Genomic DNA, 16,361 nt, shown 5'->3' with positions numbered 1-16,361 from the left:
CGTGCACAGGGATTGTTTATCAATGAGTGGCATTGGGCCGACCTTGAAATAGCTCTGATTTAGGCTTGTACTAAATGATTCCCTATCTTGAAGGTTGTATTTTTACATTAGTTAAGTCCTACAGACATCCAAGTAACTAGATGATTAAACAAATGACTTTGCACGTTATCATCTTAATGCCCAATCGACACAACGAGCTAACATTAATGAAGCATCATGAAAATAAACTCAATCGCATTTAGATCACTATTTGTGCGAAAAGCTACAGAAACAAGCTCAGTAGAAAAAGTTAAACCCGGTTTAATGGCACTGGGTAAATGCCAAAGACACAGAACATAAAATCACAAACAAGAAACATGGAAGAACAGCACAAATCTCCACAAGTAGCACAGTGCATACATACTATACTTATTAAAAACTAGGTATGTTTACCAACAAGTGTTAGGTCAGTAAAACGGTCAGTAAAATGTAAATACCTAAATGTAGTACCTAAACAAAAAATGTACTTTAAATATTGGCAAGAGGTATGGAATCACACTGCTTAATTACAAATATCACCAATGTAGGAACTGTCTCGAGTTGCCGAATAATACATAATTGTAGTTAATGAGAGCAGAAACAGTGTAAGAAAGCGAGCATTTTCCAATAAATTCAGAGGTAATATCACATTTTCCTCGTATGACTGAGACACCTTTATTCAAATGCCGAGTGATATATTCTCTGACTAATTAAAATGTTAGATTTTACATGTACTATTCAGAAAGGTACGTGATGGTTATATTTTCTGACATATCTTACATTACACATGTACTATTCAGAAAAGCACATGTGTTATCGTGACTATTGCAACAAATGGGGATTCGCTACGACGTCTTTTTCGCTATTTCGTTACATAATCTTTCCATAATTAAACTTAACATACCAAAACAATCACACGGTATCCAAATTTCATTAATATCAACATCGAATACTTTAGCAGGTTTAGTAGAATAAAAGAAAACGAAAAACGGTAAATAATAGGTGGCAATATATATGCTAAACTAGAAATTTATATATGAAGAGCAATTTACATCGTAGGTATATAACTATAAAGATGTATGTCAAGTAATTTACAATAATCACAGCAACAAACGCGAACTATAAAGGTATATGTCATACAACTTACATTTCACAGCAACAAACGCGAACTATAAAGGTATATGTCAAGAAATTAACATGTCAGAGCAATAAACAAGAACACAGGGCTGCTCAAGGTAAAAGTGTCATAGCGGCGATGTGGATTCGGCGAGATGAGGAAATATCCAGATTAAATGGATACACTGACATTCACAACGTTGAGGAATATTTTGAGGGGATGCAAAGCAGTCTGTCGGTAAATTTATATATTGAATTTAATTGGAATTTCTAACTGTCAGGGCACTTGCTACTGTTAACTCAATAAAGTAACATAGAACAATTCTATCGAAAATACATTGTACTAGATATAATCCGGTGTATGGCAAGGCAGATCGACGATGCAATCAATGTGACAGTGGTGATCTTAAGGACGAATATCACTCTACGCTCGAGAGTCAAGCATGGTAAGACATTCGTAGCCAGCATAGGCCAAACTGTTTTCATATATCTTTACTATACTTTTACTATATATAATTACTATATTTATAACTCTTTTCGGCCATGTTGAACAAATAACAAAAATGACTTTTAAAAAATTAGCAAAAAAGTGGCAATACCCATCTTTGGTTTAACCAGTATTTATTTCAGAAAATATTGAACACAGAAATAAGCATTTGAAAATACAGAACTGCATACATACAATATATGGAGTGAAAGAAACGCATGAACAGTGAGAAAATTACAGAATTGAGAGTTAACCATAATTGGTTTTACTAAGTCTCTCTTCTGGGTTTTCATGAACATAAATAATCAGTATATGTACGTGTAAACGACATTATATTTAATGCAATCGCAAATCGAGCTTTCAATTATAAATATGAATCCCACGAGAAGACATGGTCAGTTTTAAACCTCGATTATAGATGAAACTCACAGTATATTCTGCACTCTTACATAACGTATTAATCGGTTTTGAATCACACATTATATCCAGCCAGTATGCTTTTATCTTTGTTATATTACTAACTGCATACCTAACTTCGGAACATCCATTAGGGGACAATACGCTTGGAAATTTGTCGGAATATGCGAATGTGAGTGAATGCGTCCGCAAACGTTATGAAAAGCCTAAAAAAGTGAACGGGTTGATATGCAAAAAAGGCGTCATATTATCTGTTCGTCGTGTTTTCGCCCCGGAACCTAACAATAAGAAATGACCAACATGAAGAACATTTAACAGAAATCTTCGTCATTTCTCGGTTGGCTTATTCAGCCAAGAGAATGCCGGCATTTTATTCTAATAACCAACAAAATGGAAAGCACAGAACTGTTAAAAAGTCGGAAGTTTATTGTGTCGAAGATATATAGGGATCATGTTAGCCGGCGTCGTCGTCGTCGTCTTCCATGCCGTCTTAAATTTACTAACGCAGAGTTTTATTTGTTGAAAAAATCATTTTTTTTATTGGCAAGTGTTTTGTTGTATCATGCGAGGGCACAGCAGACTTTCAGATCTTAACGAGACACAGACTGCTTTAATTGCGGTCCACAGACCCTCAGAGTATGAATCATTTACACACTCTCAGATATCTTATAACGAGCAGCAGAATGATTACCAGGCTCTATGTCAGCAATTGCCCTCAAACTTAGGTTGACCATTCAAAATATGTCCTTAATTCACACGATATTTTTATGACAGTCATCATGTTATACGCTCAACCTTGTCAATCAAGACTTTTCGTGTGTAGATCTGAGTCAAAGTCCTTTGATCTTCGATAACATCAAAAACAGTATGATTTTACCAAAGGGAATGACCATTGCTTATTAGTATTCAACTCCTAAACACATCCTAACTAGATGGTTAAGAAATGTACTATTAATATTAATATTGGCAAGAGCCCGTGGTGCTATATTACTTAATTACAAATGTCACCTATTATACATACTTGCAGTTATTGAAATCATGACGGGCGTTAGAAAGCGATCATTTTGCACGTTTTCCTCGTATGACTGAGACACCTTTATTCAATTATGGCATTCTAATCAGCGTGCACCTAGATGGAAATGAACTATTAATATTTGGGAGATGACATGGGGTTATAAATACATAATTACAAAGGTCACCTATGTTTGAACTGTCTCAATTTCCATATAATATACTTATAGTTAATGAGATCAGCAAGGGTGTCAGTAAGCGAGCTCTTGGCACGCTAACTAACACCATTCCTTAACTAATTGATTGAAATTGTGTATTATAATATGACAAGTGTCAAATTCATTAAACATGTTTTTCATGACATCAACAGGAAATGTACTATTAATATTTGCGAGATGCCATGGGGTCATAAATACATAATTACAAATGCATGAACTGTCTCAATTGCCATATAATATATACTTTTAGTTGATGAGACCAGGAAGTGTGTCGGTAAACGAGCCCTTGGCGCGCTAATATTTCCTGAACTAATTAACTGAAATTGTGTATTTTATGATAACAAGTGTAAAATTCATTAGGAATGTTTTTCATGAAATCAACAGGAAATATCAAGTGCTCCTTGTGTAAATGAGACTCCTTTATTCAAATGCGGGGTGGAATATCTTTTGACCAACTACGATGTTACATTACAGATGTACTATACATACTGTACTTTTACCTTCAATTTATCGAAACATCTTAAGTGGCTTAAAACAGCATAAAGTTAAGGTCACTAAATTGTTTGTCTATAACTCGCGATATTTTTTTTTCTGATAGCTTTTTGACTTTAAATAGGAATTATTTCTCTGATAATTACTATAAATCATTTAATATTTATGAAAATCAAATCTAAGTATGTATTTTGGTGTAAAATGAGCTACTTAAGCCTGTTAAGCTAAAGAAGCGTCGATGAATTGTGGCCTGTTCATTCCATGTAATTTTGGCATCCTGAATTGTAATTGCTCACTTATAATTGATATGCTAAGCAGACGACCAAATTTATATCCTATACGTAATAGGTAGTGTTGGTTCCATTTTTTTATTTCAACTGAAATATGACGTGAAATAACCTACTTTGCTAAAACATGTATTTAATGCTAAAAGGTGCCTGTTTGTTATATAACTATAATAATTTAATAACTGAAGTTGTTTTAGCTTCAATATCATAAATGCAAATTGAAATGTAGAATTTCGCTTTCTCCCACCTCAGATAATTAGATCCAATAATTTAACCAAGCTTGAAATTCTTATCTTGCCCACGGGCGAAGATAAAATGCCCGTATGAAAATCCTTTTTAATGGTCACCACGTTGTAATTACCTCCCTTGTTGAAGACTGTCGTCTGTAGCATCATGGAAAACTTGTTTTGTGGCAATATTTAGTACGCTAATGTATTATTTCTCGCTTCAAATGTCACCATAAAAACAGTTTAAACGCACCTTTGAAGAAATAATGCTTCACTCTCCTTAGAACTATTTAAAGACCGATTTGACTATTAACATAATCTAAATCACTGCGCGCATATCCATGACCACCACAAATTATCGCATATCCATACGCAATTATTTCCACTAAGCACAAAAGAGTTCCAGCAAAAAATACATTTTTAATTAATTTGTTTAAATGAGGTGGGAGAAAAAGCATCTACCATAGTCGCTCGTGTAAGATAAGTTCACCCCAACCCTCGCGCTGGGCGTTTGGCGGAAACTCGGTAAACCTCGTTTCCGCAAATCACCCTACGCTCGGGTCGGAATGAATCTATCTTACACTCTTGGCCATGGAAGCTTCTTATAATCTTCGAGCTTTCTAGGGCTTTCAATGGCGTATATGAAGCATTTTGAAGGGTAAGCCCGTGTCATTGAGTCAGCCGTGAAGACGGTTTTCCAATTGTATGGTCAGAAATGCTTCTATGGGCGGAAGCTGGAGGGATGTCCCCAATCATTAAAAAACTTTGAAAAAAAAAACGGTTATAAAATAACAAGCATTCTGAATGCCATTTTTCCGTGAAATTCTTTCAACTGTTACCAAATAAGCGTTGCATGTACAAACACGCTTTATACCTTCGGTTTTAGTCCTGATTTTGATAGTTAAATAATGTCGTTTTTCTTGGGAACCAACTTTGATTTGTTCGCACGAGAGTACTGGCGTATTCCTATTCACTCCCCTGACTTGTTCTCTATCAATTCAAAAACCAGTTTCTCCATTTTTCCTTTATATAGTGATACGCACGACCTCGCTATAATAACAGGTATATTCATATGTATTCTGTGCTTATATTTACACATAGTTCACATGTATTTGTAAGTGTATATTCTGTTTCTCTGTGTTTTGTTAAAGGCACACACTATAGGCTGATTCAGAAAACAACAACATTTATTTAAATACATTATCGTGTTTTACTCTTTTGACTTTGTTGATTAAAAATATGCGTATGATTAAAATATAGCAAAACATATCAGCGATGATTTGGCGCTTTTTAACTGAGGAATTTGTGGCCACGCTGTTCATTCAAGCTCATATTTTTATCGGTACCTAAATTGTATGTGTCGTGTGTTTTTTAATCATTAAAGTATATTGTACACAAGAAAATCGTTTTAATGTAAGTTGACAATTTTCTTTTTTTCTTGCAAATGTATCTTCTGGTGTCTTATCCCTTTTATAGTGTTACAGACGGAGGATGTTTGAACCACTCAACCGGTTTACTTCTGATCTAAGTGGCTTTTATATATGAAAACATTTATAAGGATCTGTAGAAAATGTAACAAGCTTTCACTTTCACCGATTGAGCTGCAAGTTTTCGAAAATCTAAAATGGCATCCAAGATGGCCGCTTATAATGAAAATAATAACCCTGACATACATTATATTTTATATAAAGATCCAAGATGGTGAGACACAAATTTGTTTAGTCCACGGGTTTATTTGCTTTAGTGTTTTTCTCAATTTAAAAATAACACGAATTCCCGGCGGATATGATAGAAACGTTCTTCCTGGTGTAAAAATGTATAGAACATAGATGAAAGGGCTAGCTATGTACAATAAACTACTTTTGAAATCGTCTTTTGTGAAACAGCACCAACGATATCAAAGTGAAAAGACAATAATAAGATATGAACTTGATAAGTTATAATAGTTTTTCTGACATGTTGAAGATACAAAACAAAACGGCTGAGATCAAATAATTAATCATTCATTTACGTTATCCTTTGAACTGACAGAAATCAAATACATGTAGCTGCGTCTTGTTTGATAATAACAAATCAATGTAAATGTCAAAATGACGGGAACTATCAAAGTACATTGCACTGATCCCAGAGGTATTGCTTATTTTTTTTAGAGGACGCAACCTTGATGTTGGAGACAGCTGATACAGAAATATAAATATTTATGCGAAAAGCTACAGAAACAAGCTTAGCAGCAAAATGTTTAAACAAAAACCCGGTTTAATGGCACTGGGTAAACGCCAAAGACATAGACCATAAAAACAAAAAAATCACAAACAAGAAACATGAAAGAACAGCACAAAACTCCACAAACAGCACAGTGCAATCATACTATATATGAAAAATGGGTATGTTCATCAAGGATTGTTAGGTACCGCCTTGGAACGGTCAGTGAAATGTTAATTTACTGGGGGTTTAAACCAGTTTACGGGCACAAACCTCACTCTTATCCCAACAATCCAAAAAGAAAAGAAAAAAAGGTAAACCTTATCAAAGTATGCATGAACTTGAGGAATCTTAACAATAGAACAAATAATAATAATAAAATTATAGGTAATCCCAAAGTAATTCTGTAATCCAAGTAAACAGAACAGATATATCAATGTAATAAATGCTATATGAATGTTTAAGAAAATGATTTTTTTGTTAGAATATCCTTGTTATAGGTCATAAAGTACATATAACTAATATTTTGATAATTATAAATTATTAAATAGTTTTTTCTGAATTTATCATTTCAGAGATTTAAAAAATGCTTAGATTCACTTTATGAGTATTCTTAAATACGCGCCTCGTATAGTTGTGTTTGAAACTTTTCTCCTTACGATAAAATGTTGTAAAAATTATGTAGAGGATATTTCGTCGCTTACATTACATACTTTTAAAAGTCGATTTGGGGTAAGTTTTTAGATTTTTACATCATTAAAATTGTTTTTTCAATCCCTTTTATTTAGTCTAACTTAGAACAGTCTATATATTATGTTTAGAGAGTTATTTTGCATTCCTTTCTGTTCTATCTCAAAATATCCCGCTCTCATATCTTCCAGACTGTTCAATGTCTTAAATTGGCTAATTAAATCATGGTGTCAACGACACGTGATTCATTTCTTTAACCCACCCAAAATTCTTAAAAGTTAGAACAGATTGAAACACTTGACAAACACACTTAATAACCAAAATGCATGTACAATATCACATACACAAACTGTTCTTTCTCAATTAGAACAGTATGGAAACCATTGAACTTAACAAAACTGTATATACCCTATCATTTTGTTTTGCTGTTTGGTGCCTTATCGACGTGCCGCTTGCATGGACAACCTATTGGGCGTCATAGGGCTGTTATTTATTGTAAAAACTGATTGGCTGTTTCATAATATAAAGAAACCAGAAAGGCGCCGACTATATTTCACTTTGTGTAAATTGTAGCTTTAACTGACGGATCAGTTCATTAATTGATATTTCCCACGTTGCAAGATAAAGTGAAGTACAGTGAGTTTTAAGATATGGATATTTAAATTGATAACGAAGTCTTCTATTATACAGTCCCTTAATACTGTTTCTTGAAAATATTGATTTTAATTACCAACTTGTCCCCGATTATATGAAGGTTACACGGTGATGTAAACATTTCCTATATGTTTCGCAATCTCACAAACATCTGCCGAAGTTGACAGAACTGGAAATGCAACAACAATGCCATCAATTTCCCATATTTCGGAAATTATTATTTTCAGACATTAACGCAAAAAGTGGCACAATACAAGAAAAGCAGAAACAGGAAAATTGTCATAACGGTCAATCTGTGAAAGTGCCCCATTAAATGTAGCTATTCTCCAAAATATAAAGCTGACAATAATTATAGATGGTCTATATTCTATTTCATATCATTTTTCGTAGACAGTATTACTTGACAAGAGCTCGATTTTTACATTTAGATATCATAGCATAATTAACACATCTTCACCTTTTGTGGTAATTAGTTTTGCAAATTGATCATTTATCAAATTTGTCGCTTTTGAAGGGTATAAATTGTACGGTATGATGGAGATGAATGATTTCGACAAATGAAGGCACCAGTACAGTTTGAAATTGTTTCATTTAATTATGTTATCATTTTATGATTTATGTCTTCGATAAAAACTAAAATAAATAGTCTGTAGTTTATTGGATTTACATAATAAATCGGTAAGAAGTTTTTCTCTCATACATATAATAAATTTGGATTATTGTTAAAATGTATAACGTGGCTTTTAGTTCACTGTTCACATATTGATAAATGTATCATTATACATATTTAAGGTGATCTGAAAAGAACAAAATGCTGAAATCAATGCAGCTGCACGTGATTCTGTTAGCAAGCGTCTTTACGACCGAAGCGAAGCTAAACTTGACTGAAGTATGCCCATATAACACTTTCATCAAGTCAGTGCCTTTGAAGGTATGTGTTTATATATGCTCCCTGCGCGGTAAAGGTAGACTCTGAAAAATTGTAGTATGTTTAACTCATATCACCACATACTATTCATACGTTTACTTGTCATACACCTTCCAAATTATCCAAAATATTATCACAAGAAACATATTTTAAACTTCAAAACAGCCTATACACTAGTTTAAATAATAAGATCTTTTATTTCATCCATATGTGAAGGTATCGAGACTTAGTATAAGCTGCAATGCTTTCATTTCAGCTCTTTCTAAATGATTTTATTTTGTGAATATGTATCGCTTGTCTATTTATCACGTATTGTTACTACGGTTTAATCTTTGATTGTAGGCAAACTTTTATTTATCATTATACAGTTTCATGAAATAAAATAGGGTTAAAACCAAAATGTAGCGATTCGGCATAATTGAAGTTTCAATTGATTTCAGTTATTATAGCTCATGTCCAAAAAATAGCTCATGTCCGAAAAATAGCTCATGTCCGAAAAATAGCTCTTTGAGCTGATTTAGCGAATGTTTTTTATAGCATATATCGAATTAAAATACTTCTACTCGTATATTGTATCTTGTACCTATTTCAACAATTGAAAGCTTTGTGAAATTAAGTATGGTTTGTATTGATTCAATGTTGTTATGGTAACAGGATTAATTTTCCAATATATAGTGTATATAAATAACCTCTAATCAACAAGTTATTGAATGTCACAGAATATTAACACCATTATTTAAGGAATGAATTGCGGGGTTGATGTCATTATCGGGGTATGAACGCAATTGGGTTGGTCAATGTGTGTGGAGTCCCAAGGACTCCACTCGTACTTTGACCAACCCAATTGCGTTCATATCCCCGATAATGACATCAACCCTGCAATTCATTCCTTATATTTACACCAATAGTTCATTATTTCATTCAAGAATTGTTAAAAAATACTTCATTTCATTTAAGAAAACCTTTCAGTAATCCGTTCTTACCCATTCTGTAAATACAACGTCCCGACTATAACCAGAAACATTTTTTTTCAAATGACGTCACAATAACGCGGGAAATAATCAACCACTTGAAATCACTTTAAAACGTAAAATTAAAACAATCCTGGTACCAATATATTTAAAATATAATAAACTTACACTTTTAAAAGTGTTGATCTATATTTTACGGGACCTGCAGACACAATACAACCAATAACAAGATCAATAGCTTTCATGTATATTGTTATGCAATGAATTACGATCCGAACATATCCGAAGATGTTGCGTTCATCGATTGATGAACGCAATTGCCGAAAGGCAGTTCATTTAAGGAACGGAAGTTGAGGTGTAAATATATGCAAATGAATACTAGAGAAGTTTTATAAGAATATAGTTAACCCATATTATTGCCAAAACATGTTCAAATGCTATTTTTTTTTATTTATAAACCATACTCCATGACCGACCTCTATGGACGTAAGCTCACTTGGTACATTTTATTTTTTTTTCAAAAGAATCATTTTCTTAAACAAAATTTATAACAAAAAGTATAATCACCCTGATGTATATTATAAATTTTAAAGAAAGAAGAGCTTATCTTTAGCAAAATAGTATGGTATATGCATATATATCCCAAAATAAACCACTTATTCATAGTTTTAAAGTCTACAAAGGTGTCTCTTTCTAATAATATCTTAATTATTCAGTTATAATTAATACGTTTTTTGAAACAGAATTGGACAGCTGATGGAAAGTGCGACCTTGCTGTGAAAATTGTCTTTGTACTGAAGATTGTGAATTATTTGGAAAGTGTTGTCACGATTTCGAATCAAAGAATAACACCCAAGCACAAATCCATAAATGTTACACGCAAGATGAACTTTACAATCATCCAATAAATTTGTTTGTGAATTATTTGCCAGAAGGTTTTGTTATAATAACCAGTTGCCCCGACGATTACCAAGGACATGTTTCTTGTTTAATAATGCAAGAGCTTGATGATTATATACCGGTGTCAAGAAAATCTGATGGTCGTATTTACGTAAACAGAAAATGTGCTCAGTGCAATGGGGTAAAACTTGTTGCAGAATGGACACTGAACATCATCGCTCTACATTACTTTGTGATGGATACGGTAACTAGCAATTACTATTTCCAGAAGAAAGTTTTAAAATCTTGCGGTCTGTATTCGACTTCCCCAACCAGCCTGTATTCGAAGTTCTAAAATATGAATGTGTAAGTTCACATACAACGAAGAAAATTTGCGATGCGAGTAAAGATTTCAATACAGCTACTATTGAAACACACATTGAAAGGTGCGACTCATCCAACGATTTTCCTTACATTTACATGGACGTGTTTCCGGACTCCACAATCATCTACAACAACCCTTACTGTCTGTTTTGTTTTGAAAACACAAGATATCATCCAATCATGTGCATGGACCGAGCTGTGGCGATTAAGGATGAACGTAAACACTTTACAATGATAATGAGCACCAGAGCACCAGAGCACAATGAGAATTAAACCGAGATGTCAGAGAGGGGAAATATTTGATCCATCAGAGGTAAGATAACGAATGTCAACTGTTCAAAGCCAGTAACCATTCCTCTTGAATGTGCTGGTATTCATAACGCATCTTAAGTCATTCCATCACGTTTCTCATTTCCCAAATACATCTATCTGCTGTGTCATATAACTTTTATATAAACTAATTTTAATTAATCCGATCAATATCTCCTAATTTGACTATGCAACATATAGGAAATCCTTTCAGTCAAGGACTGGCTTTGTTGCTTTAGATATTTAATAAAGCCTTATATTGACTTAGATCAGACCTTTGACAATTATTAGATATATAAGTTAATCTAAGAAATTAAAATACACTGTCAATTATTGTTAATGTGAATTGTTATGAAACTATTTCAAACAATGAAAATGGAAAGTTGTTACACGAGTGTATTATTGAACATTTATTTATAAGAGATAAATTGAGTATTCTGCAGTAAGTAGTAACACTAATTTGATTTTACGATTTCATTTAGGTCACAAACTACACCGCTCTTCAGAATATTGAATATCATAGCCCTTGTAACCCTTGTCCGGGACTAAGTGCAGTGTTCATGTGCTTAAATGGTGTTATTAGTACTACATTTTGATTCTGGTGGATTAGAATTAATTGATCTTTGTATAAATTTGGATAAAAAAGCAGTTTTTTTAACCTTTAAATTATAAGCAATACTGGTTATTATAGACACATCAGGTACCAACAAATCTTGAAAATCTCATACGTTAGATATATCAAATGCAAGAAACATTCGTTTGTTTTTCAAAGCATTCGGTGCATTTTCCTACTTTTTATTCACAAAACAGTGACGATACCATACATCCTAAGTGTACCCTTGAAAGCTGTAATAACATTACAAACAGAGGAAAGCTTTAGTTTGTTTCAAATATAGAAATAAAGGCGTAACACTTCATTTCGTATATTTTATATCGCTTAACTATCGACGTTAACAACGACCATTTAATTGTTTTGAATATATATTTTTGTTTCAGAAATCGTGCACACATCTTGACTGTCCTACATTCTACCGACCAGACTTTGGCGTATGTCGTGGTTTTGTGAACTCAATGGCCAATTTCAAAATGAAACTTGCCTTTTCCGCTATTACAATTGGCAGAATTCTAAAATTTAACCAATTCGGAATTCTTCTATCTTGATTTTTAAGGAGCCATTTCCACTTTGATGACAATATGCTTGAAAACGAAATTGAAAACCCATGTAAATTGCAATTGTTCGAAGTTTTCGAGCATCCAGCACACCCAAAGGTCATTTTTGTTTTTAGCGTGATAACAAGCAAGACATGTTCTGTATATAATGTTTTGAATGATGCAAAAGACTTCAAAGAACTGGTCACTTCAAGGATTTTTACATTGTCTATTGTAAATACCAACATATCTGATATAACCTCTTTACAGTACTTAATATAAATGACATGAAACCGCTGTACCAACAAAATGGATACTATGTGCCCTTTGAACCATTCTTTGTTTCTAAAAGTATTCTAGAGGAATGTCCGTCTGTTGAAATTAAAGAAAAACAACACCCGTTGCAGAAAACGATCATTCAATATGCCCATAATGACAACACTGATGGAAATCACAGTACTTTAAAAATATGCCTTGATGATTATATGACACTAATAAGTACAACCTGTCGATGCTCCATATCTACATTAATTTTCTTCATTTGTGTTAGTCTTTCTACTATAACTTATGATTTTATAGCCTAATCGTATAGAAACAACATTTTGGACCGCACAATGACAAGAGTGCAAAAGGAATGTTATTGATTGTAAATAGCATACATACCAGAATCGCTTGGATGTTACCATACAATAGGCAACTCGTACAAAATGTTATTTTAGTAATCTTAAAAGCGGCAGAGTATTCTGGTCTTGGTCACATTTCACCCTCCCCTCCAAATCGGTCACTATTCATCACCTTTAACCCTCACCTCCAAACCAGTCATTGCTCATCACCTTTCACCCCCCCCTCCAAACCAGTCACTACTCATCACCTTTCACCCTTCCCCCCAAACCAGTCAATGCTCATCACCTTCCACCCTCCCCTCCACACCAGTCACTACTCATCTCCTTTCAACCTCCCCTCCAAACCAGTCATTAATCATCAACTTTCACCCTTCCCTCCAAACCAGTCACTTCTCATCACCTTTCACCCTCCCCCCCCCAACCAGTCACTACTCATCACCATTGCCCATCTCATTTCACCCTCTCCTTCAAATCAGTCACAACTCATCACCTTTCACCTTCCCCTTCAGAATAGTCACTTCTCATAGCCTTTTACCCTCCCCTCCAAACCAGTGTTTACTCATTACCTTTCACTCTCTCCTTCAAACCAGTCACTTCTCAACTCGTTTCACCCTCCCCTCCAAACCAGTCATTAATCATCAACTTTCACCCTTCCCTCCAAACCAGTCATTACTCATCTCCTTTCACCCTCCCTTCCAAACCAGTCACTTCTCATCACCTTTCACCCTCCCCCCCAAACCAGTCACTACTCATCACCTTTCACCCTCCCCTCCAAACCAGCCACTACTCATCACCTTTCACCCTCCCCTTCAAACCAGTCATTACTCATCACCTTTTACCCTCCCTTCCAAACCAGTCATTACTCATCACCTTTCACCCTCCCCTCCAAACCAGCCACTACTCATCACCTTTCACCCTCCCCTCCAAACCAGCCACTACTCATCACCTTTCACCCTCTCCTCCAAACCAGTCATTACTCATCAACTTTCACCCTCCCCTCCAAACCAGTCATTACTCATCACCTTTGACCCTCCCTTCCAAACCAGTCACTTCTCATCACCTTTCACCCTCCCCTCCAAACCAGTCACTTCTCATCACCTTTCACCCTCTCCTCCAAACCAGCCACTACTCATCATCTTTCACCCTCCCCTCCAAACCAGTCACTACTCATCTCCTTTCACCCTCCCCTCCAAACCAGTCACTACTCATCTCCTTTCACCCTCCCCTCCAAACCAGTCATTACTCATCTCCTTTCACCCTCTCCTCCAAAGCAGTCACTACTCATCTCCTTTCACCCTCTCCTCCAAACCAGTCACTTCTCATCACCTTTCACCCTCCCCTATTAACTAGTCACTACTCATCACCTTTCACCCTCCTCTCCAAACCAGTCACTTCTCATCTCCCTTTAGCCTCTCCTCCAAACCAGTTACTACTCATCTCCTTCCACACTAATCTCCAAACTATTGATAAAAAATCAAGCCATTACTTACTCATTCATCCTCACCTTATTTTGAGGAATTAAATGATTCATTTACACATAATGATTTTAGTAAGCCCGTAATGATTTAGGTTATTATAAACCAGCTGGTCCTGACTATATTTGAAGTCATATTTTTATGTATGTTATAAACAGCGATAGCTTCTAAAATGCAGTATGTTCTTTGTTTGCTAAGCTTTTCCACCTCGGTTATTCTCCAGATACAAATCTGAAGGTTTCAAAGTTCTTTATCATATGAAATGTGACAAAGACATTACTTTAAAGAAACATTACATTGCTTAGCACTTGTGGTAAATTGTTCACAAAAGAACTAAAAAAAGGTTTTATTGTTGGACTAAGCACTCTTACATGTATATTGAGGCCCAGGTAGGTTTTAGGCTAGGTTTAAGCACGGTTTGCTTTCATGGTTTTATCAATTGTTGACTTAACATAACAAGAGGTTGTATTTTGTGTTTGTTGATTTAAAATGAACTCTTTCGATCGATTTTTTTGAAGATTGAAATAGGGAGTTTTATTTTCTTTAATGTCATGAAATCGATGCATTCCAATGTAATGGTCCATGATGAGGTTTTGTGATACAGTCAATAAAGAAAAAAAATTCTCGTAACATTTACGTTCGACGGGGTGAAAGTTGTTATTCATTTTGATTGTAAATCTACTTAGAGATGAACAATAATAATTCATGTTTCCAAAGGTATTTATATAGGAAAGTTTAAATTGTTCGTTTCTAAATGTGGATGATACTGTAATTATGGGTGATTTCGAAGAAGAAGTTTTTAAAGGTTTATTGTAACCTGCCCAATTTTGAGATAGGTGTCAAGACTTCGGTTATGATTGTTTTAAAAGGGGGCGGGGTAAGGAAAAATATTCCTCAGATAAGGAAGTCAATATAGAAAAAGTTTAAGATTTACAATTCTTTGGCTTTGTTTTTACAACTGGAGTATATTTTGAAAGAACATATCAAACATCAGCAGGGCAAAATCAAAAGCAATTTTAAAATAAAATTCATATCTGATTAATTTCCAACATTGACCTTACCAGATAAATAAGATTTTTTTGATGAATTAATTTTACAAATTTTTAGTTCTGGTTCTAAATGTATGGGACTATACAATACTTAAGTTTTAGAAAATAGTTTATTTTAGTATTAACAAAAATGTTTAGTGATAAAGAATCAAACACAAAGAAATTGTATATTATGATAAGCTTGGTAGGGAATTGTTATTAACTAAAAGAGCGGTAAATGTTATAAGATATTGGTTGAATATTATTGTATTAAATGACCATGAATACGTATGTACATTAATTTGTGAAGCTATTTTAGAAAATGGGACAAATTGTAAATCATAGGATAAGTCTGTATGCTTTAAATCAGCTATTTACACCTTTAAGCTTAAGAAGTTTCGAGAAAATTGGTTCACGTCTTACACATAGTATGGTATTTTGTAATGGCTACCAAGCAAAAGACACCTATTTCACAAGACAAAAAAATACAATACTAAATTCATTTCCCCATTCATATATGTATTATTGTGTCATAATTTTATGATCAAGTGTTACAAGAAATGATGCCCCAATTTTGCAAACACTATTAAATCTTTTTAAACAGGAAAACACTAAACACACTGAAATGTATTTCATTTGAAGTATTTCCCGGTATTTATCGTCATGATGAACATGAAACACTATATTATTACTTTTCTTCTTTTTTAGATTTTAGTTTTAGAAATTCAGTTTAATGAAATAAGACACATCACCTAATAACGCTTAAGATACTTCGAGAAATTAGGGCCAGTGTCTT

General features: G+C 34.0%; 1 protein-coding gene across 1 annotated transcript in view; it reads left to right on the top strand.

Annotated features, from left to right (window-relative positions):
• Window positions 1-14,412, top strand: part of LOC128204875 (uncharacterized) — a 50,828-nt gene extending 36,416 nt beyond the window's left edge. The window contains exon 2 of the mRNA XM_052906278.1: window positions 13,259-14,412. Within this exon, the coding sequence (XP_052762238.1) occupies window positions 13,259-14,412 (1,154 nt within the window). The remainder of the gene's footprint in view (window positions 1-13,258) is intronic.
• The last annotated feature ends 1,949 nt before the right edge of the window (window positions 14,413-16,361 follow it).

This window comes from Mya arenaria, chromosome 10, assembly GCF_026914265.1.
Source record: "Mya arenaria isolate MELC-2E11 chromosome 10, ASM2691426v1".
Classification (NCBI taxonomy): domain Eukaryota; kingdom Metazoa; phylum Mollusca; class Bivalvia; order Myida; family Myidae; genus Mya; species Mya arenaria.
The sequence above is the reverse complement of the archived record's forward strand: the minus strand, read 5'-3'. Positions and strand labels throughout refer to the sequence as shown.